This window comes from Psammomys obesus, unplaced genomic scaffold, assembly GCF_907164565.1.
Source record: "Psammomys obesus unplaced genomic scaffold, mPsaObe1.curated_primary_1811, whole genome shotgun sequence".
Lineage (NCBI taxonomy): Eukaryota > Metazoa > Chordata > Mammalia > Rodentia > Muridae > Psammomys > Psammomys obesus.
The window spans coordinates 24,432,448-24,457,087 of NW_026596095.1; the positions used below are offsets into that span (position 1 = coordinate 24,432,448).

General features: G+C 38.0%; 1 protein-coding gene across 3 annotated transcripts in view; it reads left to right on the top strand.

The window, feature by feature from the left end:
• Emcn (endomucin) overlaps positions 1-24,640 on the top strand; it is a 100,357-nt gene that overhangs the window by 37,416 nt on the left and 38,301 nt on the right. For all 3 annotated transcript variants that reach the window (XM_055628215.1, XM_055628217.1, XM_055628216.1), the window contains exons 3-4: positions 4,163-4,237; positions 15,338-15,448. In XM_055628215.1, the coding sequence (XP_055484190.1) occupies positions 4,163-4,237; positions 15,338-15,448 (186 nt within the window). The remainder of the gene's footprint in view (positions 1-4,162; positions 4,238-15,337; positions 15,449-24,640) is intronic.

Here is a 24,640-nt window from a genome sequence, read left to right on the forward strand (position 1 = left end):
TAGGTAGTGATGTTGAATCCAGCCTCCTGTCTCTACAAGATTCTATGCTCAAAAGCGCTATCCTGATAATAACACAAAACCTGGAGCAACGTCTAGTTACCTGAACAGTAGAGGTAAGGGAAGAATCTGACAGAACTGTAGCTTGTGATGCCAGAAATGCACCTTATTTTGCTGAGTCCAGATTTTTTTTTTCCAACCGTGTTCATGTTGAGGCAGAGAAAGCACAAGGTTTTTATCCTTTTTGGAATGATGTGTCCCATAGTTGAGCGTGAAGCACCCTTCCCTGAAGCAAGCGTGTACCACACTTGAACAAAATGTAGCACACACAAATGTACACAAAATCCTTCCTGTAAATGTTGCTGACGATTTACACTACCCTCCTAATAAAAGGTACACTGTGGTGTGTGTTCTCAAAAGTTCTCCTGCTGATTATAAATCCCTTACTCTCACGTGTAAAATTGTAAGAAATCATCTAAAATTTATCTCATAAATCACTCAGACACACTGTAAAGGAAAGGGTATTTTAATTATTCTCCCCGTATCCACCTTCCTAAATCAGATTTTACAGATTTAATCCATTTGTTCCCACTTGCTTTTAAATGTTCTTCTTCTCATTTCAATTTATTTATTTAATCACTAAAGTATTATGGAAGCCACACTAAAAATGTGTCTCCTATTTGGGAACAGTTTACTGCAAAGCCACAAAGCCATTCTCAAACTCACCCTTCAAGTTGTTATAAACTTAGCATCACCTAATATCAATTTAGAGAACTTTTAAGCAGTATACTCTAGTAGCCATGAGAGAGGGATGATGGGGGAAGTGAGTTCATTCCTATATTGTGAGGCCAAGTGACAATGTGTATGGTAGAAAGACAACAAAGTGAGATAGACAGGCTCACCTGCACTGCGAGAAGCAGTCTGGTAGGGAGGAAACAGCTCAGAGAATAAGCAGGAAGCTGTAGGAAGGTGGGTTGAAGTGCTAACCAAAGAAGGAAGGGCGCTGGAGAAGGAAGGCATGAAATGCTTTAGCCTTTCTGTTTAACTCCACTCTGTATTAAGGAAAGTTGGAATATGCACACTGGCTGAGCCCATCCTTCTAAAGGCAACACTCTTACACACAGTAATGAACAGGGGTGAAAACCCGCCTTAAATCTTCGTGTTCTCAGTAGTGTGTCAGCGTATTTGGCTTCTTAATGCCAGCCATGTAAACAGCTTCAATGTCAGGCAGGTTTATATGCTTATCCACCCCCTGAACAACCATGACATAGTTAAACTACAATATTTCACACACACACACACACACACACACACACACACACACACACACACACAGAAGCCACTCCTCGTTCTTTCTTTCTTAAGGCCAACCCAGTGCTTTTACCCACAGTAAGGGTTTTTACAAAAAAAAAAAAAACCTGTTTTGTTATTTTTTTTTTCTAATTTTCAGCTTTCCTAATCAGGTTTTCTTTGCTTAAAAGTCAAAAGAGACTTGGTTCCACAGAGCATATAACTGCCTTTCTGTTGGCAATGGCATTAATTTCATCACAGGAAAAGTTAAAAAATGAAAGTGTGCAACTGAGAAGAGAATTCTCCTTGTAGCAACATAGCCACCATGGCAGAAATGATTGACAGGTTGGCCTGGAGCAGGGCTTGCTTTCAGGGACTTGCCCAATTACAAACTGGACTTGACCTCTTCCCTGATGTCCATCAGGTAACCTGTGCATTTTGTGTGAAGGTCAAACAGTGAGAGCTAAGAGGTACCATCAGGCAGGTAACGCATGTCACCATCAGAAAATGAACTTTCAGTACACAAAACTAGATCTGGAATTTTGCTTTTAAAGGTGATTGTTATTCAGCTTGCTTCAGAAACATTTGCAAGTCAATGCCTTCACTTTGGAGTTCAGGTGTAGTATTATCAACATGATATAATTGGCGAAAAATTCAAACAAAAGCCCCGTATAGGTTCTCCGCTATACATCAACTCAGCTACCGGAATACGCGACTGAAAGATTTTAAGATTAAAGGATTCAAATAAGCTCATTTGAATGTGAGTTTTCTCTTCTCATTTCACCGCTGGATAGGGTTGGATGACCGCCAAAGACAGCTTCTTTCTCTTCCTATTCAGAAAAGGTAGTGGGAATAGACACCCAAAGATGTAGATTCGCTTTCTCTTTTAATTTTACAACTTTTATTACACTTTATTTATCCCTTTTGTACACACACACACACACACACACACACACACACACACTCCTTCCCCTGTGTGGATTTGGGGATTGAACTCCATCAGCAGCGTGGCAGTAGGTGCCTTTACTCAGTGGGTACCTCTCTGACTCTGCGCTCCCTTTGTGTAAAAGAGGATAGTTGGCGGTGAAGTGCTGTGAATGAGACAAATTCACCGAAAGAACAGAAAGCTTGCAGAACCAATATTAAAATCTCAAGCACAAAACGGGCATCAAATTTCAAGTACAGTCGGAGAGATATTTCCGGCCAGCTGTTTCAGATGAGGCTCTGCTACGCTGCTGTTTAAGTCGCATGTCTGATGTGTAGAAATTGAATACATACATATGTAAAGAATAGATTTGTTTTAAAAGCAGTCTCACAAACTTCCCCGTATGCTTAGGTGGAACCTCAAAAGGAGTGTGTACCTCATCTTTCTCCGCAGTATCTCTCCTCTTCTCGCTTCTCTTTCTATCTGCAAGTCTGGGTTGAAAATGAGCCATCTGTGGAAAATGTTATAAATATGAGTTCACTAAACAGTAATGGAGTTGTGAGACGTTATCCTTTATACATACCTGCAGTGTCCGCTTATGTTTATGCCAGCTTGTCTGTTTCTCTGGACGATTTTTTGAAACTGCTTTGTTTATGAACTTGAAATTGACACAAATCGCAGCGTCCACTTGGGACCGTTAGTTCTTCGTAATGATGATTTGCATTTATTCCTAAGAATTTTAATGCGTTCACAGCACATAAAGAGAAGTTCAGCCTATCGTAAGTACAGTGCTACCCGGGTTTGTAAGTGGTTACTTACGAATTAGCAACAGACCAAAGGTGTTACTGTTCTTACCCCAGGGACACAAGTGTGCACATATGTATATATACACACAGACAGACGGACACACAGGCGCGCGCGCACACACACACACACACACACACACACACACACACACACACACACTCTCATCCATGCACACAGACACCCTGTGAATGTGAGACTTGTCTGAGCAGGGCTTCCTCCAGGATTTTCCAGGCAGTATTCACTTCTAGCAACTTTTCACTCTGAGCAAGTTCAAGAATAATTCCTGGCCTTTGATAAATATTCTTTTAAATTAAAAAAAGTGCCAAGCGTGTGAAGATCAGCAAAGGACAGGGGTGTGGCTTATGCAGTTGACACAGCCTGTGATCTTGACAGTTGCTCTTCAGTATCATTTGCTTCTTCCTCAACATACTTTTCAATGACCTCCAGTACTCAGGAATAAACCATGTTTACTGTGAAACGCATTATAATCATTATAATCTTGCCTCACACATGCATTTCATACTAGAAGGAATTGCTATTTGGGCCTCTGACGTTTGAATAACAGGAATTCAAAGACCATCTAATGAATAAGGAGATTAATTACACAAGTTTCCAAGCTCTTCTATGTTTGGCTTATATAGAATTTTCATTACCATGAATGACTAAATTAAGGAAATGAAATATAATTCAGAAATAAAAATCACAGTTCATGATTTTTTTGCCTGGATTTTTTTTTCCCCACAGAGAAAAGTAAAACAATTTTTAAATCACTGAAATTTAGTTCTTGCAATACTTTTTCGCATGTTTGATGATACCCAGGTAATAATATGTAATATGAACTTGCTGTTTGGTTCATTAATTCTAAAAGTGGTGTGTGTGTGTGTGTGTGTGTGTGTGTGTGTGTGTGTGCGCGCGCTCGCATGCACATGTACAAGTGCATGTGAGTTTAAATCACCCATTCAATAATTCAATACTTGCATTCCTCTTTAGGAGAAAAATAAGCTGGAAAACAGCAAAAGACAAGGGTTACTTAGTAGTCTGAAGACTGATTGCAGACCATTTCTAAACCTGACTTTTATTCATTCCTTGGCAGATGAGATGAGATTGTGGTTGATAATAATATCATCTATCTTATCAAACTAGGAACAACTAACAGTGAATTGTCCACAACGACCTCGGTGCCAGCACTTACTTCACCGACAACAGCAAAACATGAAGGTGAGTATTGTTTTGTTTTTGTTGTTCTTACTGAATTTATCTATTTGTGTGTGTGCGTGCACGTGTGTGTAACCGATGAGATTTTCTATAGACAACCTGATGTCATCTGAATAAGAAGAAAGGCTTAGGTCTTCATTTCTGAAGTCAATGCTTTGACCTACTTAGGTTTATTGTTTGTCATTATCCTTTGGCAGAGCTATTGGAATAATGCTGAACGGTGGTGGGAAATGACATCATTGCTTTCTTCTTAACGACAAGAAAAAGTTACCAGGATCTCACCATTTAGTGTGATATTAAATCCTTCCTACTAGATTTTAAAGATGCTTTTATCATGCAAGAATTTTGAGTTTTCAAAAATGTGTTTTCTAAATACATTGAAGCTGTCATGTTTTCATAGTTTATTTTATAAGCATGGCATGGAACTCTGACTGCTGCATGTGGAATTAACTTTGCTCAGTTGGCAAACTTCCTTCTTGATCACCCTGTGGAATACTTTTCATGAGGCCGGTTTTATTTATATTATTTTGCTGAAAATTTTCATAAGAGATATAATATTAAGCTTATAGTTTTCCTGAGACCTCTCTCTTCTTTCACTATCACAGTAATGCTCATTAGATTGAGTTGGGATGTATTCCTTTCTCTGCATTTTTTTTTAAAGATTTGGGGATTTATTTGTATTACAACGGCAAGTTACTGATTTAGGAAACCCACTATTAAATTAGGCTGCCCTTGTCTAAGCTCTTTTTCATAAGAAGAAAACATTCTACTTAAGATCTTATGAAGAACACCCCATGCCAACACGGCAGACAAGTAGGAGTCGAATCGCTACTTGGAGAGTGAAGGATAAGCGTGGAAGAAGATGAACTTAGATACATTTTTTTTTCTTTTACCACCAGACGCAATCCTTAAGACTTCTGTACCAAGCGTCGTACGGTTTTATGTGAACTTGAAACTAACATTGACACCTTTAAAAACTTCTTTTTAAAATTTTCTTTATTCATTTTATGTCCCTCTTAGAGCCCCTTCCCTCCTCTCCTCCCGTTATCACCCTCCCTCCCCGTTTCCCCTGTTGCCCCTCCCCTACTCCTCAGAGAAAATGAGCCCCGCCCCCAGCCACTCCAGCATATCAAGTTGCATCAGGACTGAGGGCATCCTTTTCCCCTGTGGCCTGTCGAGGTAGCCCTGCCAGTGAAAAGCGATGGAAAAGTAGGCAACTGGGTCCACGTCAGAGTCAGCCCCCATTCCCCTTACTAAGGAACCTACATGAGGACCGAGCTGCCCATCGGCTACACCAGGATAGGGACCCTTGGTCCAGTCTATGCGTGGTCCTTGGTTGATGCGTTAGTCTGCACAGGCACCCTGGGCCCTGATTAGTTGGCTCTGTTGGCCTTATTATGAAGCTCCTGACCCTTCTGGGTCTTTCTATCTTTCGCCCTATTTTTCCACAAGGTTTGCTGCGCTCCACCCAATGATTCGCAGTGGGTCTCTGCATCTGTTTCCATCAGCTGCTGGGTGGATCGATTCAGAAGACAATTATTCTAGGCTCCCGTCTTTAAGCATAGCAGAGTATCGTTAATCATGTCAGGAGTTGCATGGGGCGAGGCTCCGGCTGAGCCAGTCATGGTTGAACATTCCCTCAATCTCTGCTCTATTTTTGTCCCTGCACATCTTTCAAGCAGGGTAAATTTTGGGTTGAATTTTTTGTGGGTGGTTGGTGTTTCACTCCCTCCACTAGGAGCCATGTCTAGTTAGAGGGTGGCCTCTTCAGACTCTATGACCCTTGTTACTAGGAGTCTTAGCTGGAGTCACCCCCATATCCTCCCAGGAGCCTACCCTATTGTAGGTCTCCAGCTTGTCACAGAGAAGTCCCTGCCCAAGGTTTCTCTTCTCTCTGCAAGTCCTCTGTCTTCTCAACCCTGCCCTCCCCAGATTTGATATAGACCCTCATTTCTCTCCAGGCATCCTTTCTTACACTGTTCCCTCTCTTCAACTACTTCTGTTGTCTATTCTATTTCTATTTCTGAGTGGGAGTTAAACATTCTCCCTTGGGTCCTCCTTGTTACTTATCTTCTTTGGGTCTGTCAATTGTAATATGGTTGTTCCTGTACTATATGGCTAAAATACACTTATAAGTGAGTGCATACTATGTGTGTCTTTCTAAGTCTGGTTCCGTCACTCAGGATGATCTTTTCTAATTCTATCCATTTGCTTGCAAATTTCACGATTTCTTTGTTTTTCTTAGCTGAGTAGAATTTCATTGTGTAAATATGCCACAGTTTCTTTATCCATTCTTCAGTTGAAGTACATCTAGGTTGTTTCCAGATTCTGGCTATTACAAGTAATGTTGCTATGAACATAGTTGAACAAGTATCCTTGTTGTGTGGCAGAGCATGTTTTGGGTATATGTCCAGGAGGGGTATAGCTGGATCCTGTGGTAGCACTCTTCCCAACTAAATCTATTTTGTCTGCTTGGTATTCAGTTTCTATAAACTTCAGTCTCCACTAGGGCAGTTCAAATGTTCCAAAAGCTTAACCCATAAGCAATTGTTGCTAATGACTCTGAGATATGCAAGACCTCCCCCCAAAATAATAAATACAAGAGAGAAAGAAAAAAACAACTAATATTTGCTATCCAAAATCATCATGGAAAAAATAGGAGACTCTATTATTTTTATACTTACGTATTGTTATTTTATGTGCATGAGTATTTTGCCTGCATATATGTCTGTGTTCTGTATATGTACCAGGTGCCACAGAGGTCTGAAGAGAGTAACTGATGCCCTGACCAGGAATTACAAATGACTGTGAGCAACCCCATACACACTGGGGATTGAACCTGGGTCCTGTGTAAAAGCAACCAGTGCTTTTAACTGCTGAGCCATCTCTCCAGCCTGAAGGAAGGCATTTTTTAAATTCCAGATTCTGAATCTCTTTGATGATTCCAAACTACTGCAACTTATTTGGTATCTAAAAATTTCACTATACACAAGACCACGTCAAGAAGAACTGGAATGGCCCTTTACTTAAAGTGATACTTCATCCCTGGCCCAAGGTCTACCCCATCTTTGTATTCCATCTTTGTAAATGGGGTTAGAAAATAAAAATATCTGGTGATTCAGTCACCCAGCTAAGGTCTAAGGAACAATGTGCTCTGGTCCCCAACCACAGCTCACCATGGGTCCTTTTACACTCTGTAAGAGTGAGAACTTTGCTGTGTGTGCAACTCCAAAGAACCTATTTTGTCCAACGGCACATAAAAAAATCTCTCCCATTTTTTGTCTTCTTAATTTTATGTAAGAAGTGGGAAATAGTAAGAGCTGGAGAGGACAGAAACTCTACAAGGAGAGCAACAGAACAAGAAAATTTGAACATAGGGTACTTCCCAGAGACTCATACTCCAACCAAGGACTATCCATGGAGATAACCTAGAACCCTGACAATGCAGCCACTTCTGATGAGAACTGATAGACTAAGATCAGAAAGGAGAGGAGGACCTCCCCTATCAGTGGACTTGGGGAAGGGCATGCATGCAGGAAGGGGAAGAGGGTGGGGCCGGGAGGGGAGGAGGGAGGGGCTTATGGGGGATACAAAATGAATAAAGTGTAATTAATAAAATTTAAATAAAAAATTAAAAAAAAATTCGAACCCGGGGTCTGGAGAGATTGCTTAGTGGGTAAGAGTATATAGTGCTCTTGCAGAGGACCCCGGTTTAGTTCCCAACACCCACATAGGCAGCTCTCAAATGCCACATCGCTGGTATCTGTGCATGCCTGCGCTCACACACACAAACACACACACACATACACACACACGCACAGTATTTTTTAAATGGTCAAACACTACTCACCTTTGGCTATTACTCTCTTCTCTTCAGCATCCTTGGGACCCCTGTAGGTAGGTTTGAGTGTCTTGAGCCCTTGTTCCACGGAAAGAATCCTGGACAGAACTGAATCTTAGTTTGACCTATATTCCTTCACATATAGTTTCCTTCCCTCTAGTGCAATCCCGAAATTAAGTGACAAAGCACACTAACTTCTTTTCACCCCAAAGAGACAGGCCAAAAGAATCTGCTGCTTCAGCCTCTGCTAATGCTTGGAAATATCTCCCTAGGATATTTACTGTAGACATCAGGACAACGTACAATCTTACCATAAGCTCTTTAACATTGTCCCAGAAGGTGTTGAGGGAATACAGACGTTAATTAAATCTGACCCTGACGATTATCTTGTTACAGAAACAGAATTTCTGTAAAGTACTAACTTCAAATCGTCCTTGAATGTGAATCTCTGCCAGCTACTGCTGTTTTAAAGGCATCCTGTTCTCCTAGGAGTTTGTAAGCACAATAGCAAACTTTAAAATAATGGCAGTCCTAACAAAGAGTTTGTAAATGTCTTAAATCTATGGTAGCTCTAAGTTAATTTTACCATACAGCTTTTAAGAAAATACACACCCCAGGAATCTGCTTTGCCAGTGTTTGATTGGGAATATTTACATGTAAATTCATCAGTAAAGGTTTTCTGTGGCTTCTTTTGTGTTTGTGATTTTACCTGGTATTGGTATCTGGGTAGTAACACCTACATAAGGGGCTTCAGTCTCTGGCAGTTCTCGGAAACATCTTCCTAGGACATTTAGTGCAGACATTCAGACTACCCACGATCTTAGTGTAAGCTCTTAAACATTATCCTAGAAGGTATCGAGTGAATCCAGACATTAGTGAAATCTGTCCCTGACTATTAGCAGTCAGGTAGCACTCCTTCCCATTCTATCTTAAGAAGAGGTTGAGCAACATCGTATTAGCTCTTTTTATAACAATTTGCTAGAATTTTGGAGGTGAGTTTATTCAGTTCTCGTCTTTTCTTTGTTGAGACACTGTCTTACTAGTGTTTCAATCTCGTTGTTACACACTAAACTAAATTGCTTATATCTTCTTAATTACATTTTGTTAGATCATGTCTCTAGAAAATTATGTTTCATATACATTTTTTAGTTTGTTTGAATATAGGATTCTAAGTATGTCCTAACGGTCCTCTGAATTTCACTGGTGTCTGTCATGATGTCTCCCTTTTCATTTCCAATGTAGCAATTTTAGCCTTCACTTTGTTTTGTTTTGTTAGTTCAGCTTAGCTTTTGTAATTTCATTTGTCCTTTCAAAGAATCAACTACCTCATTGAATTTGTGTACTCTTCTTCTCATTTCTGCTTCAGTCATTTCTCCTGATCTTTCTAATTTCTATTGGTTGGCATTTGGCCTCTTGTTTTCTGTGACCTTCAGATGTATCTTTTTTTTTATTTGTGTTCTCTCTAATTTTTTAACTGTAAACACTTGTATCTGTAAGCTTCCCTCTTAAGGATATCATTGTGTCCCAAGGTTTCTGGTAAGTCATGTTTTCATTATCATTCAATTCTAGGAATTTTAAATTTTGCTTCTAGTTTCCTTGATGATCCTGCATCATTCAAGTAGTATGCTGTTCAATATTTACACTTTATTTTCTATAGATCATTTGATGATGATTCCTAGTTTCTATCTACTGTGTTTGGGTAAAATATAAGAAATAAATTCAGTTTCCTTATATTTGTTGATATTTGCTTTGTGTTCTACAACAAGGTCTGTTTTTCAGAATCTCTGGAATATTCTCTTGTAGAATTTTTATAATGTCATAACACATTTAGGCCTTTTATCAATATTGTGTTTATTTTTCTTTGTCATATTAGATAAAAATCCAGTTTCATTTTTTAATTATGATAATCTGTTTTCTCAGCAACATTTATTGAAGAGTTTATTCTTTCTCTACCCTCACCTCTAATTGTCATGTCAACTATAATTTGACTATGCACTTTTGGTTTTATTTCCTGGCTCTCTATTTTATTTATTTTACTGTTATTTATATGCTTTATACCAGTAACATGTCATTTTGATTACTGTTGCTTTGTAATACAGTCTAAAATCAGAAAGCATGATGGTTTCTAGTTTTTATTCTTTCTCAAAATGTCTTTGGTTTATTGTATTTTTTTGTGGTCCCATATGTATTTTAGGATTTTTCTTTGTTTGTATGAAGAATGTGATTGGGATTTTGCATCAAATTTATACATTGCTCTGTGAATTACAGAGATTTTTTTAGCCATACTAATTTTCTGATCCATGAACGTGATATATCTGCTTTTCTTATATTCTATTTCTTCTACAGTTGTCTTATAATTCTTAATATTCAGGACCATCACCTTTTAGAATTAATTTATCCATAAGTAAGTAGGAACATCTTTTAAAAATAAAGTTAAGGCAAATATCATTTTCCAACTGTAACATTCAGCAGGATAGGCCTTAGTCAATGCTAAACTTCATTTTCATGTGTCACATTTATTCAAAAAAGATGATTTCACTGTGGGTGTTAGGTAAAACAGCACTCTCCATCACAGAGTTCTAAAAGTATAAAGCAGGTTACCATCTTTCTATACAATTAAAAATAATAAGCCTTTTCCTTTAAGTCAGTCTCTTGTAGTTCACAGTAAATTACTAATATAATCCACACCCCTATTCATTTTCCTCATAATAAATTCAGTTCCCAATAGTCTCACATTGAAATTTTCAGAACAATGAAATTAATCTTGCACTTTTATCCCATTCAACACTAAACAATGGTTGACTAAAGTCAGTTCCTCTTACTGTTAATATGGTACTGATATGACTACTTCAAGCATGCTCCATACTAAATTCACTTTATTCCAACTCCTATACAGATAAAAGTGCTTTGCACTTTCTCTCTTGCATGTGCTACAGACACCAAGATCTGAGATTTCAAAAGATATGAATTTCAAAACCATGGGTTTGAACAGTAAAATCATTATTATCTTGGTGTTACTATTCTGCTATAAATTAAAATGCAAGCCAAAAGCAAAATGAGGAGCTCCTTTGCCCCACTAAGAAATATATATATATATATATATATATATATATATATATATATATATATATGCACTTAATGTTGACATTATTGTGTAAAATCATATAAACATTTCTCAAGATAATTAAGACTTTAACAGCTCTATGATCCAGAAACCTCACTGCTGGGTAGACATCCAGGGGAAATGAAATGACCATCTCAAAGCGATGTCTATATACCCATGCTCACGGTAGTACCATTTGCAATCGTCAAGAATAGAACCCACCCAAAGACCAGGAACTAATAATGGACTTCTAAAACTGTGGTCAGACACACAGTGGAATAATATTCAACCAGAAAAATAATGAAATCCTGACAAAACAGCTACATATGGACACTATGTTAAGTTTAATAAGCCAGGCATAGGAAGACGCATCGCACCAATCTAGCTTACATGTATAATCTAAAATAACTGTCATAAAAGCTGAGATTCCAAGGTAGTTAGTTACTAGGGGCTAAGAAGATTAGGAGAGAGGAAGAATTAGACAAAAGCTGAGGTCAGAGTAAAAATTTCTGGCCTGCTATTCTGGTATACAATATGGTGAGTATAGATAAAAATATACTGTCATAAAAAACGTTCTAAAAAGGTTTTTAAGAATCATAAAGAAATTACAGTATTTGGGGAAACATGTTTACCCTGATCTCAACATTACACAACATAGATCAGCATCAAAAGAGCACGTGATTCCATTTAAAATGGATAGTCTATAAGACTTAAATTTTTAAAGGAATTTAATTAAAATATTAAATTTTGCTTTTTGCATTTAAAGTACATAGCATCCTCTGAATTTAATTAAAATATTAAATTTTGCTTATTGAACTTAATGTATATAGCATCTTCTGAAGTTGCAAGTTACATTCAGTCCAAGGGAGGCACACTCTGTAATCTGAGAAAAATTAGAAAAAACGGTCTGAATGAAATGGGCAAGTTTCAAGGCATGCCCCAAGACGCATCTCCTTTTCCTCTGGGGTAGCAGAACTCATTAGCTACAGCCTCCAGTATATGTGTGCAAACCAAAATATTCCATTGGCATATTAGTGCAGCAGTGCTCATATGTTAATAATCGTCCATCTTTCTTTCCTCAAGCCCACGCTGGAGCGTTTCTGCATGTAGTACCAGAAATGCCAAACCTTTCCCTCTGTGCTAGTCTCCTGCTCTGCACCTTCACTCTGCTCACTCCAGGTCTGCTATATACATTTTAAAATATATAATCTTCACAAAACCCAAGACACCCTCAATCCTTCCTCCATGGGGTAATGAGCACCAGCCCTGAACTGAGGGTTCCCTTTTGTGCCACTCTCATCTACAGAGTTCCGCGTTAAAGTGGTGATTCCTGGTCATGTCTTGGATGTTGAATCCCTGGTTTTTCTATTACTTCACTCCTGTTTTTAACTTCAGATCTAGAAAACTTCTACATGGCTCTTGGCTGTGCACCATTTCTTTGAACACAAATAAATGGCAAGTGATATAATCTTACTCATCAATTTCTGCTTCTCTTCCTGTCTTTTGGGTCCAACCCAGACAATCATTGTTTGGAAAAAATGTTATAAAGTGATTTGCTGCCAGTTTTCTTCCAGTTAGTTTAAGAATTTCAAGTTTTACATTTAATTGTTTGATATATTTTAAGTTGCTTTTTGAATAGAGTATAAGGTAAGGTTCATTTCAGTCTTCCATTTAAGAATATCAGAAGCAGAAATATGGACACGGTATATACTCACTCATATAGACATATAATATAGGATAAACCTACTAAAATCTGTACACCTAAAGAAACTAATCAAGAGGGAGGACTCTTACTAAAATGCTCAATTCCTATGCAGAAAGGCAAAGAGGATGGACATCAGAAGAAGGAGAAAAGAGGGAACAAGTCAGGAGCTTGACACAGAGGACCTCTGAAAAGCTCTGCCCTGCAGACTATCAATGTAGATACTGAGACTTATGGGCAACCTTTGGGCAGAGTGCAGGGAATCTTAGGAAAGAAGTGGGAAACAGTAAGATCTGGAGAGGACAGGAACTCCATAAGGAGAGCAACAGAACCAAAAAAATCTGCACACAGGGGTCTTTCCTGAGACTGATACTCCAACCAAGGACTATGCATGGAGATAACCTAAGACCCCTGCACAGATGCAGCCCATGGCAGTTCAGTATCCAAGTGGGTTCCATTGTAATAGGAACAGGGACTATCTCTGACATGAACTGATTGGCCTGCTATTTAATTACCTCCCCCTGAGGGGGGAAGCAGCATTACCAGGCCACAAAAAAAGACAATGCAGCCACTCCTGATGAGACCTAATTGACTAGGATCAGAAGGAAGGAAAAGAAGTCCTCCCCTATCAGTGGAGTTGGGAGGGGCATGCAGGCAGAGGGTGGAGGAAGGGAGGGATTGGGATGGGAGGAGGGAGGGAACCAAGGGGGGGATACAAAGTGAGTAAAGTGTAATTAATAAAGAAAAATAAAATAAAATAAAAGAATATCTAGTTTTCCAGAATCGTTTATTGTTCTTTATTCAATGAATATTTTTGGTAACTTGGCTGAGAATCAGTTGGTTGTAGGTGTGGAGAATGTTCTCAAGGATCTCTGCTTTATTCTTGCTCTGTTTGTTTTTATACCAGTACCCTGTTGTGTGACTGCTGTAGCTTTGTGGTGTATTCTAAAGTGAGGTAGTAAGAGGGCCTGTCTTCTGCTCATGGCTTACTTTTGATCATCATAGTTTCTCGCACTGCCATATGAGCTTTTAGGATTTTTAAAATTGTTTTATAAAGAATGCCATTGATACTTTGCTGGGCAGTCATTAATTATGGTTTGCTTTGGGTAATTTGGATACGTTTGCATGTAATATGGATACTTTTAAAATTCATGAACTTAAAAGGACTTCTCATTTTGTATGTGTGATGTGTGTTTTTAGATTTTTTAGCAGTACTTTTCAACTTTTATTAAAAGCCTTTATTTAATCAGTTAGGCATATTCCTAGGTGTCTCATTTAGACTGCTCTTGGGGCTTGAGGGGCACATCCTTCCCATTTTGGAGGTATCAAAAACATCAATGTCTGTTTTTCTGCAATAAGAGCCAAGACTACTTTTTCAAGTACTTCCTCAGTTTTACATTTGGTGAAGCCTCTGAGTATAAACTTGCTTCTACATTTTCCCCCTTATACATAACAAACAATGTAGATTGCTTTGTTTGGTTTTATTTTATTTCAGTTTTATTTGCACATTAAATTCTGAAGTGTTTTTACCTGAGGATGTATTTATCTACTATTCAAGAACCCTTTGAAACTATTGGTTTCTCTAACATAAATACCTCAGTAGCACTAATAATTTGCTTTATAGAATGTTGCCTGTTGTCATAATTTCAAGACTTACTACACTAGCGGTCATCAGAAAACTCGGCTCCATCCCATTCTGTAATAGGAATTGTCTAAAGTGCTTTCCTGCCTAGTTTCAGCTATCTTCATATCTAAGCAGCACACATTGTTCACTAAGAGGAAAATATTAATTTCTTTATTGCCTAATATCCCTATGTTGAACTTTGAAAACATTGAGCACTGGTCATTTAAAAAATAATTATACAAATAGAGGTTGTTTCAAGTCAACTTTTTCCAGTATTATTTTTAAAACCTATTGGTTTACCTTTGTTGTTAATTTTCCTTTAACACTGACTAAATATAATTTAGAATAGATTTTATTGTTTTCCTTGCCCCCCTTCTCTGGCTCTTTTATGTGCATTAAATTTACTCCTAGGCAATATGAGAAGCATAGTGCCTTCTTTAACTGCTGCCATATCCATGCCCTCCTCTTCCTAGTAGTGATGACCACGGGTAGATTCCAGACATGATTCTCTTCACATGAAAGTTTTTTGGTTGGAGAAATTACTGAGCTCTCTGGGTCTCAAACATACAAAATTTTTAACTTATTTTTATGTAATTAATAGTATAACATATGTGAGCAGATGTGGCAAAAATAAGCTATTTTAATGTCACTCTACATTATCTTAAGTAACTACCTTCATCTTTCTAATGGTGACCATTAGGATGGGAGATTTGTTGATATTGGTCCAAATATTTTTGGTAATGAACCTTGAACTTGTAAGTGGATGTGGGCATAAATGTTAATGAAACTAGCTACTGTATTCCTGATAGATGCTCTTTTTGTTCACATAATAGAAATAACAACTCAAGGTGCCATGAAGAACAACGTCCTCAATACGAACTCAACGGTGCCAAACCTTCCAGTTTCAAATGCTACTTTAACAGCACCAACTTCCCAGCACAAAAGTGAGTATGAAGATTAGTAGCTCCTCGGCTGTCATACTGGGTAGGACTAGCCTCAGAATGTTTTCTATCCCACAGTTTCAAAAGATCCACACTCCACCTGTGCTTCCTTCTACTCACCATCAAATAAGAGAACACTTCGTCTTGATTGCATTTTTAACATACAATCTATTTGCAACCACAATGGTATGGATGCCAGTAGAAATTAAGATACGGTTGAGTAGTTATTTGCTAAATCATTTGTCTTCATGAGGACAGTCACTCAGCAAGATACACAGCTCTGATAAAATTATAACATTCTCTCAGAAAACAACTCACTGAAAATTATTCATGAAGCTATAATGTGAAAAGACATAACATTGGAAGAAACTGAAAATATTCACATGAAGAAAACAGAAACAGAGAATGTCTTCAATATATTGTGAAAATAAATTAAATCAAATTTTCCAAACTCAGGAAAGATTGAAAGATTTAATGTTTCCTCTTTAAGATCTAAAACAAGGCAAATACATTCCTTCTTATTGTTTCCACTAAACACTATAGCCAGAGGCTCTAAAGGATTGACAAATAGACAAAGAGCACTATTCAGGTATAAAGGAATAGGTAATATTTATTAGCATATGGAAAAGTTAGTTAGCTAGAAAATAAAACTAACAACAAAATTATAGTAATCATAAAGTAACTTTAACACAAAATGCAAGATATTAAAATCTTATTTTCTATTTTAGTAATGTCCATCCAAAAAAATTAAAAATTATTCCATATAAAATAATGTCAAAAAGTACAAAATATTTAGGAATAACTTCAATGACGCAAATGCAGTGCCTCTCCCCTAAAGCAGTCGTTACTCTATTACGTCAGTATCTACATAAGTGGACATTTCATATTCATGGACTAAACGGCAGTGTTTTGAAGAATTCTTCCAAAACTGATAAACAATTCATTAATAATTCAGCAGAATATCAACAGAATGACAGAAATATTTCTTAAAAATTTATAAATATCCAGAATTAGAGTTGAAATGAGAACATAGACTTACCAAAATGCTTTTGACAAAGAACAAAGTGAATGGATTTGTATAACTCAATTTCTAACTTTATTCTATAGATCCAATAATCAAATTTGAACATCAGGGCTATTTTGCTTACTGAATGAATCATACACAAAATATGAGAAAGTATTATCCTGAGCAACCCTGTCCCCTGATTGCTGGTTGGCAAAGCTCTGATAGTTCGCCTTTCATTTTAAGTTTATGGCTGACGTTAAGAACTTAAAAGAGTATTTGGTTCTTTTGCTCTCCTTGTGGAGCTCCTGTCCTCTCCAGATCTTACTATTTCCCACTTCTTTCATAAGATTCCCTGTACTCTGCCCAAAGGTTGGCCATAAGTCTCAGCATCTGCTTTGATAGTCTGCAGGCCAGAGCCTTTCAGAGGGCCTCTGTGTCAGGCTCCTAACTTGTTTCCTGTTTTCTTCTTCTTCTGATGTCCATCCTCTTTGCCTTTCTGCATAGGAATTGAGCATTTTAGTAAGAGTCCTCCCTCTTGATTAGTTTCTTTAGATGTACACATTTTAGTAGGTTTATCCTATATTACATGTCTATATGAGTGAGTATATACCATGTGTGTCTTTCTTCTTCTGGGATACCTCACTCAGGATGATCTTTTCCAGTTCCCACCATTTACCTGCAAATTTCATGATTTCTTTGTTTTTTATTGCTGAGTAATATTCCATTGTATAGATGTACCACAATTTCTGTATCCATTCCTCAGTTGAGGGGCATCTAGGTTGTTTCTAGCTTCTGGCTATTACAAATAAAGCTGCTACAAACATGGTTGAGCAAATGTCCTTACTGTGTACTTGAGCTTCTTTTGGATATATGCCTAGGAGTGGTATAGCTGGATCTTGAGTAAGTGCTATTCCTAGCTGTCTGAGAAAATGCCAGATTGATTTCCAGAGTGGTTGTACAAGTTTACATTCCCAGCATCAAAGGAGTCTTTCCTGAGACTGATAATCCAACCAAGTACCATGCATGGAGATAACCTAAAACCCCTGCACAGATGTAGCTCATGGCCGTTCAGTGTCCAAGTAGGTTCCATAGTAATGGGAACAGGGACTGTCTCTGACATCAACTGATTGGCCTGCTCTTTGATCACCTCCCCCTGAGGGGGGAGCAGCCTTACCAGGCCACAGAGGAAGACAATGCAGACACTCCTGATGAGACCTAATAGACTAGGCTCAGAAGGAAGGAAAAGAAGACCTCCCTTATCAGTGGACTTGGGGAGGGGCATGGGTGGAGAAGGTGGAGAAAGGGAAGGATTGGGAGGGGAGGAGGGAGCTGCAGAGGGGATACAAAGTGAATAAAATATAATTAATAAAAAATTAAAATATATATAAAAAAACAAAACAAAACAAAAAAAAAGAACTTAAAAAACCTGAGACTTCCCAAAATTCAGTGAAAATGAAGGCACAACTTACCCAAATTTCTGGGATACAATGAAAGCAGTGCTAAGGGGAAAGTTCATAGCACTAAAATTCTCCTGAAAGAAGTTTGAGACATCTCATACAAGCAACTTATCAGCACACCTGAAAGCCCTAGAATAAAGGAAGCAGACACATCCAAGAGGAATAAACAATTGGAAATAATCAAACTCTGAGCTGAAATCAATGAATTAGAAACAAAGAAAACAATTCAAAGAATCAATGAGACCAAGAGCTGGTTCTTTGAGAAAATCAAAAGGATAGACAAACCCTTATCCAAACTAATTAAAAGGCAGAGAGAAACTATCCAAATCAACAAAATCAGAAACAAAAGGGGGGACATAACAACAAACACTGAGGAAATCCAAACAATCATTAGGTCTTACTACAAAAGCCTATAAGCCACAAAATTTTAAAAATCTAAATGAACTTGACAATTTTATCGATAGATTCCATTTACCAAAGTTAAATCAAGATAAATAAGGTAAATAGATTAAAGGTAAATAGATTAAATAGTCCTATATCTCCAAGGAAATAGAAGCAGTCAGCAAGTCTCCCCTCCCAAAAAAAAAAAAAAAAAAAAAGACCAGAGCCAGATGCTTTCAGTGCAGAAGTCTACCAGACCTTAAAAAGAAGAGCTAACTTCAATTCTCTTCCAACTATTCCACAAGATAGAAACAGAAGAAAAATTACTAAACTCATTCTGTGAAACTGCAGTCACCTTGATACCTATACCACATAAAGACCCAACAACAACAAAAAAAGAGAACTTCAGACCTATCTCTCTTAGAAACATTGATGCAAAAATACTCAATAAAATACTTGCAAACCGAATCCAAGAGCACATAAAAGATAGTATCCACCATGACCAAGCAGGGTTCATCCCAGGCATGTGGGGTAGTTCAATATACAGAAATCCATCAAAGTAATCCATCATATAAACAAACTGAAGAGAAAACCACATGATCATCTCCTTATAAGCTGAAAAAGCATTTGACAAAATCCAACACCCATTAATGTATAAAGTCTTGGAGGAGATTAGGGATACAAGGCACGGGACAGGAGTCTACCACAGAGGTCCTCTGAAAGACTCTACCCAGCAAATTATCAAAGCAGATGCTAAGAATCATAGCCAAAGGCTGGGCAGAGTGCAGGGAATGGTATGAAAGAAGGAATTTTATAAAAAAAGACCTAGAGGAGACAGAAGCTCCACAAGGAGGGCAACAGAATCAAAATCTGGGCTGATTTCTGAGACTGATACCCCAACCAAGGACCATGCGTAGAGATAACCTATAATCTCTACACCTGCACAGGTGTAGCCCACAGCAGTTCAGTGTCCAAATGAGTTCCCTAGTAAGGGAAACAAGGACTGTCTCTGACATGAACTCAGTGGCTGGCTCTTTGATTACCTCCCTTGGTGGTGGAACAGCCTTACCAGGCCACAGAGGAAGATAATGCATCCAGTCCTGATGAAACCTGATAAGTTAAGGTCAGAGGGAAGGGGAGGAGGACCTCCCCTATCAGTGGACTTGGGGAGAGGCATGGGAGGAGATGAGGGAAGTAGGGTGGAAATGGAAGGGGAGAGGGAGGGAGCTACAGATGTGATACCAAGTGAATAAATTGTAATAAATAAAAAAATAAAAATCAATTTTTTAAAAATATTCAAAAAATAGATTAAAATTATACTGAAATCATAAAAAAGAAGCCTTATGTTTCTCAAGTCATGAGTATAGGATGGAAGTATTTGTGTCTTAAGCAATCCTAAAATCTAGAGAAAGGGAGGTATTATTTAGGAGATAAGAGCTAATGAACCTTGTTACCTAACTTCCTCTACAGAAAAACAAAATCTCCATTTTTAGCATTCTCTTTGAATCACATTTATTTCTCTCATGCTATTCTTTCATTCTGTCTGTATGAGATAAGCTCCTAAAATTTTAGAATTTTAAAAACAGAAATCATCATCAATTCATTCCTCTGAAATAACAGTGAAAGGCACACGGGATTGTTGAATGAATTTTTTCACTAACACTTTTTCGGATGAGCACCTGTGTATTGAACAATAACTGCAAAGAAGCAGCCTAGTGGCAGGTGAAAAAGACAGCATAGTAGACAAACATTAACCGGGTACTAACAAGTCTGTGTATTATTTATAATAAGACAGAGAAAGAAGTAAGTGGTGATGTGGCCAGTTTCCCTGAGGTCAACAAAACCCTCTTAGTGTCATTTAGTGGGGAGAGCTGAATAAAGGGGAAATGAGCCTATGATGCCCACAGAAGAGAAGCTGAAAACAAACATATAGAGTTTATGTTGACTAACAAAGAGTATGCCTGGTGGTAGAAATGAAAGGGACTTTTAAGGTGGCCTTGGAGTAGGAATCAAGCTCTTGTCTATACAAGGCCAAAAGACTACAGTGGTATCTAATGAATAACAGTACGTGGTAGGGAAAAAAGCAACAGTGTGATCTTGTTTATATCTTCAAAAGACATGAAACTATGAATGTACAAGAAGAAATCATCGTGCTAAAGTTCATAAAATTTGTCTGGGCAATGGTTTCTTGCATATGACCATAAAATCACAGATAACAAAATAAATCACCAAAAAAAAAAAGGACAAAGCTGTTATATTTTATGAAACTAAAAACCTTCTAACTGGAAATGACCATGCATTTAAGAAGTTAAGATTCTAAATAAATAAGAATTCCGACACCTCAATAGCAAGAAAACACTGAGAAAATGAGCAAAATACTCAGTCATTTCTCAATAAGAGAATAATAATGGCCAAAAATCTACACTCGTTTTAAATCATAATGACATAAGACCTCATATTTTAGAATATCTTTTATTAAAATGATGAAAAATGTTGATGATAATGTGGAAGAAAAGAAACCTTGGTAAATTGTTGGTGGGAATAAAAATTAGTAAAAACACTGGAAAACCATATGGATGTTTCTCAGAAAATTAAAAACAGACCTAACATATGATCCGGTAATTCCACCTCTCTTTCGCTCTCTCCCCATATATGTGTGTGTGTGTGTGTGTGTGTGTGTCTATGCATACGTATATCTGGGAGACATATACTTATATCTGTGTTTATTGGAGCCACACTAAAAATAGCAAAGGTGGAGAACAACCATCATCCCCCATCACCAGATGATAGATAAAGAAAGAGAACATGGTGAAATGTGTATAAAATCGAAGAGTACTGAGACTTTACAAGGAAGAAAAACATACCACATGAGACAGTGTGGAAGAACTTGAAGGTCACTGAGCTATGTGAAATAGGCTTGGGATGGAAATACGGACGTTTCATAACCTTGCTGATGTGTGGAATCTTAAGAGCTTGGCAGTACAGGCCTGAAATCCTAGCTACCTAGAAGGGTGAAACAGGAGCACCTCACCTTTAGAGTTGCCAGGGTTACATCATTAATTCAAGGCCAGTCTGAGAAACTTAACAGGACTCTGTCTCAATGTTTTCTTTGTTTGGTTGGTTTTAAGATGAACTCACAGCTTAAGGAACTGGAGGTGGCAGCAGTGTGGAGAAGATATGACCATGTTCTGGTTAGACAGCGAAAATCACTCCTACGGCTTGCTCTTACACTATGCCACCGTTGTTGAAAGGGTAGGGTTGGAAACTGAGACTAGATTTTACGAACTGTCATCACAGTCCAAGCGGTAAATCTGTGGAATAGCCTTTCTGTGCTGCGCACAAATGTCAACAGCATTGCATGGCGTGGTGCTTGAGAGCATGCATTACTCTCTGACTTTCGTAGATCCTGTATGAAGGGATGTGGGCATTTTGATCATGTCATGAGGGCAAGAACATAGCAGTGGGAATGTGTGGAAAAGGTGACTCTCCATCCTACAGCAGAGAAAGAATGAAATCAGAAGTTGGCATGAGATCAGTGACCAACTTTCTTAAGCAAGACTCTGTCTGACTTCTATCATTGCCCAAAATGGTGCCAGCTGGTCACCTAGTGTTTATGTAATATATAAGCTTTCGAGGGGATGCTTCATATTCGGAATATACATGTTCAGAATATAGCATTCTGCCCCTGGATCACAAGGACAAAATGACTTAAGTCCATCTCCAATCTATTTTTTTAATTGATACAAACCAGAGTCACCTGGGAAAATAGACTTTCAGTTGAGGACTTGTCTCCATTTAACTGGCCTATGGGCATCTCTGGGGAACAATTTTCTGATTGAAATGGAAGGGTCTAGTGCACTGTGGGTAGAACCATCTCTGCAAAGGTGCATCTGGGCTTTATAAGAAAAGGTGAGCAAGCCAAGGGAAGTGAGAACCAAGGGTTTTGCTTCAGTTCTCCAGGTTCCTGCCTCCAGCTCTTGCCCTGTCTAAAATTAGGAATTAAGAATGTTAATGTAATGAGTCTCACCACTTCAACAGAGCGCTCAAGTCCAGAGCAAGCAGACATGGAGAGAAATAAAAAATACGCTAATAAGAAAGAAAAGAAAACCCAGATTCAATTTGAGAGGTTTGTGTCTATATATTAAATAATCCTAAATATCCCACAAATAAGAACGAACTGAAACAAGAGCTAGGATGAATAAATGAGTTTAGCGGATGTATAGGCCACAAAAATCAACAAATAATAATTATATTTTGCACTGATGACTAATGACCTCTAGAGGAAATTAATACAATAAAATAATTTTAGTATATTTACAATAACAAAATACATAGGAATAAACTTAACCAAGAAAGTTTTTACTGTTCTCAACTGTTCATTGAGATATTTAGACTTTGAATCTATTTAATTTCAGTGCATGATTTTTTATTTGCAAGTATTTTATAATAAAATTTTGATTGAAGCAATATTGAAGTCTGATACTCAAGCCTGTAAACACTGCTGAAAGAAATTAATCTGGTGGATAAACAAGAAACATTGCATCTCAACTCCAGAAAGCAAATGATCTCCGTATAAACAAGGGCTCTTTACTATAATATAACAAGGTCAAGGTTAAAAAAGTCTCAACATGTTACATAATTTGTCAAAAAATATCCAGTATTGCATTTAAGCCAGCACTGTAGTGAAACCTGTAACTCCAAAATGCATGGGAGGAAAACGGTGGTCCAGATTTGATTGTCTAAGCAAGCAATCTCAAGAAGCTGGAGTACAAAAAAAGAAAACAGAAGATAGAAACTAATAAAAACAAGTGTGAAATTAATGAATTAACACAAAACAACAACAATATAACAATAAAATATAAAGCTGTGGATCTGAACATAACAATAGAGGCTGGGGAGAAAATAAAGAAGAGAAATGCTACAAAGAAAGCCTCGAAAAACAAACAAACAATAATTTCTTAAGTTTTGGGTTGAGTAAATGTCCTTATCTAATGGTAAAACATCTTCCAGGTGTATGCTCAGGAGTGGTATAGCTGGGTGTTGAGATATGGCTACCATCAGTTTTCTGAGAAAGCGCCAGGTTGATTTTCAAAGTGGTTGTACAAGTTTGCACTCCCACGAGCAATGGAGAAGTGTTCCCCTTTCTCCACTTCCTTGCCAGCATGTGTTGTCACTTGAGATTTTGATATTAGCCTTTCTGACAGGTGTAATATGGAACCTCAGACTTTTAATTTGCATTTCACTGATAACTAAGGATGTTGAGAATTTCTTTAAGTGCTTCTCTACTATTCGAGATTCCTCTGTTGAGAGTTTTCTGTTTAGGTCTGTATCCCATTTTTAATTTTTATTTTATTTTTATTAATTACAGTTTATTCACTTTGTATCACAGCTGTAGCCTCCTCCCCCAACCCCTCCCAATCCCACCCTCTCTCCCTCTTCTTATTCTGTGTCCCTCCCCCAGTCCAATGATAGGGGAGGTCCTCCTCCCCTTCCATCTGACCCTAGCCTAATGAGGTCTCATCACGACTGTCTTTCTCTGTGGACTGGTAAGTCTGCTTCTCCCCTCATGTGAAGGTGATCAAAGAGCCAGCCTATGAGTTCATGTCAGAGACAGTCCGTATTCCTATTACTGGGGAGCCCTCTTGGACACTCAGCTGTCATGGGCTACATCTGTGTTGAGATTCTAAGTTATTTCCATGCACCGTCCTTAGTTGGAGTATCAGTCTCACAAAAGACCCCTGGGCCCAGCATTTTTTTATTCTGTTGCTCTCTTTATGGAGCTCCTGTCCACTCCAGGTCTTTCTATCTCCCCGTTATTTCATAAGATTCCCTACACTCTGCCAAAAGTTTGGCTATGAGTCTCAGCATATGTTTTGATACTTGTTGGGTAGAGTTTTTCAGAGTCTCTCTGTGGTAGGCTCCTGTCCTGTTCTGTGTTCTCTCCCTCTTCCAATGTCCGTCCTGTTGCCTTTCTGAATGAAGATTGAGCATCTTACCCAGGGTTCTCCTTCTTGATTAGCTTTGTTAGGTGTACAGATTTTAGTATGATTATCCTATAGTATATGTCTAATATCCACTTGTAAGTAAGTATATACTATGTGTGTCTTTCTGCTTCTGGGATACTTAACTCAGGATGATCTTTTCTAGATCCTACCATTTGCCTACAAATTTCATCATTTCCTTACTTTTATTTGCTGAGTAGTATTCCATTGTGTAGATGTACCGCAATTTCTGTATCCATTCTTCAACTGAAGGACATCTGGTTTGTTTTCAGATTCTGGCTATTACAAATAAAGCTGCTGCAAACATGGTTGAACAATTAGGAATAGTGCTACCTCAAGATCCAGCTAT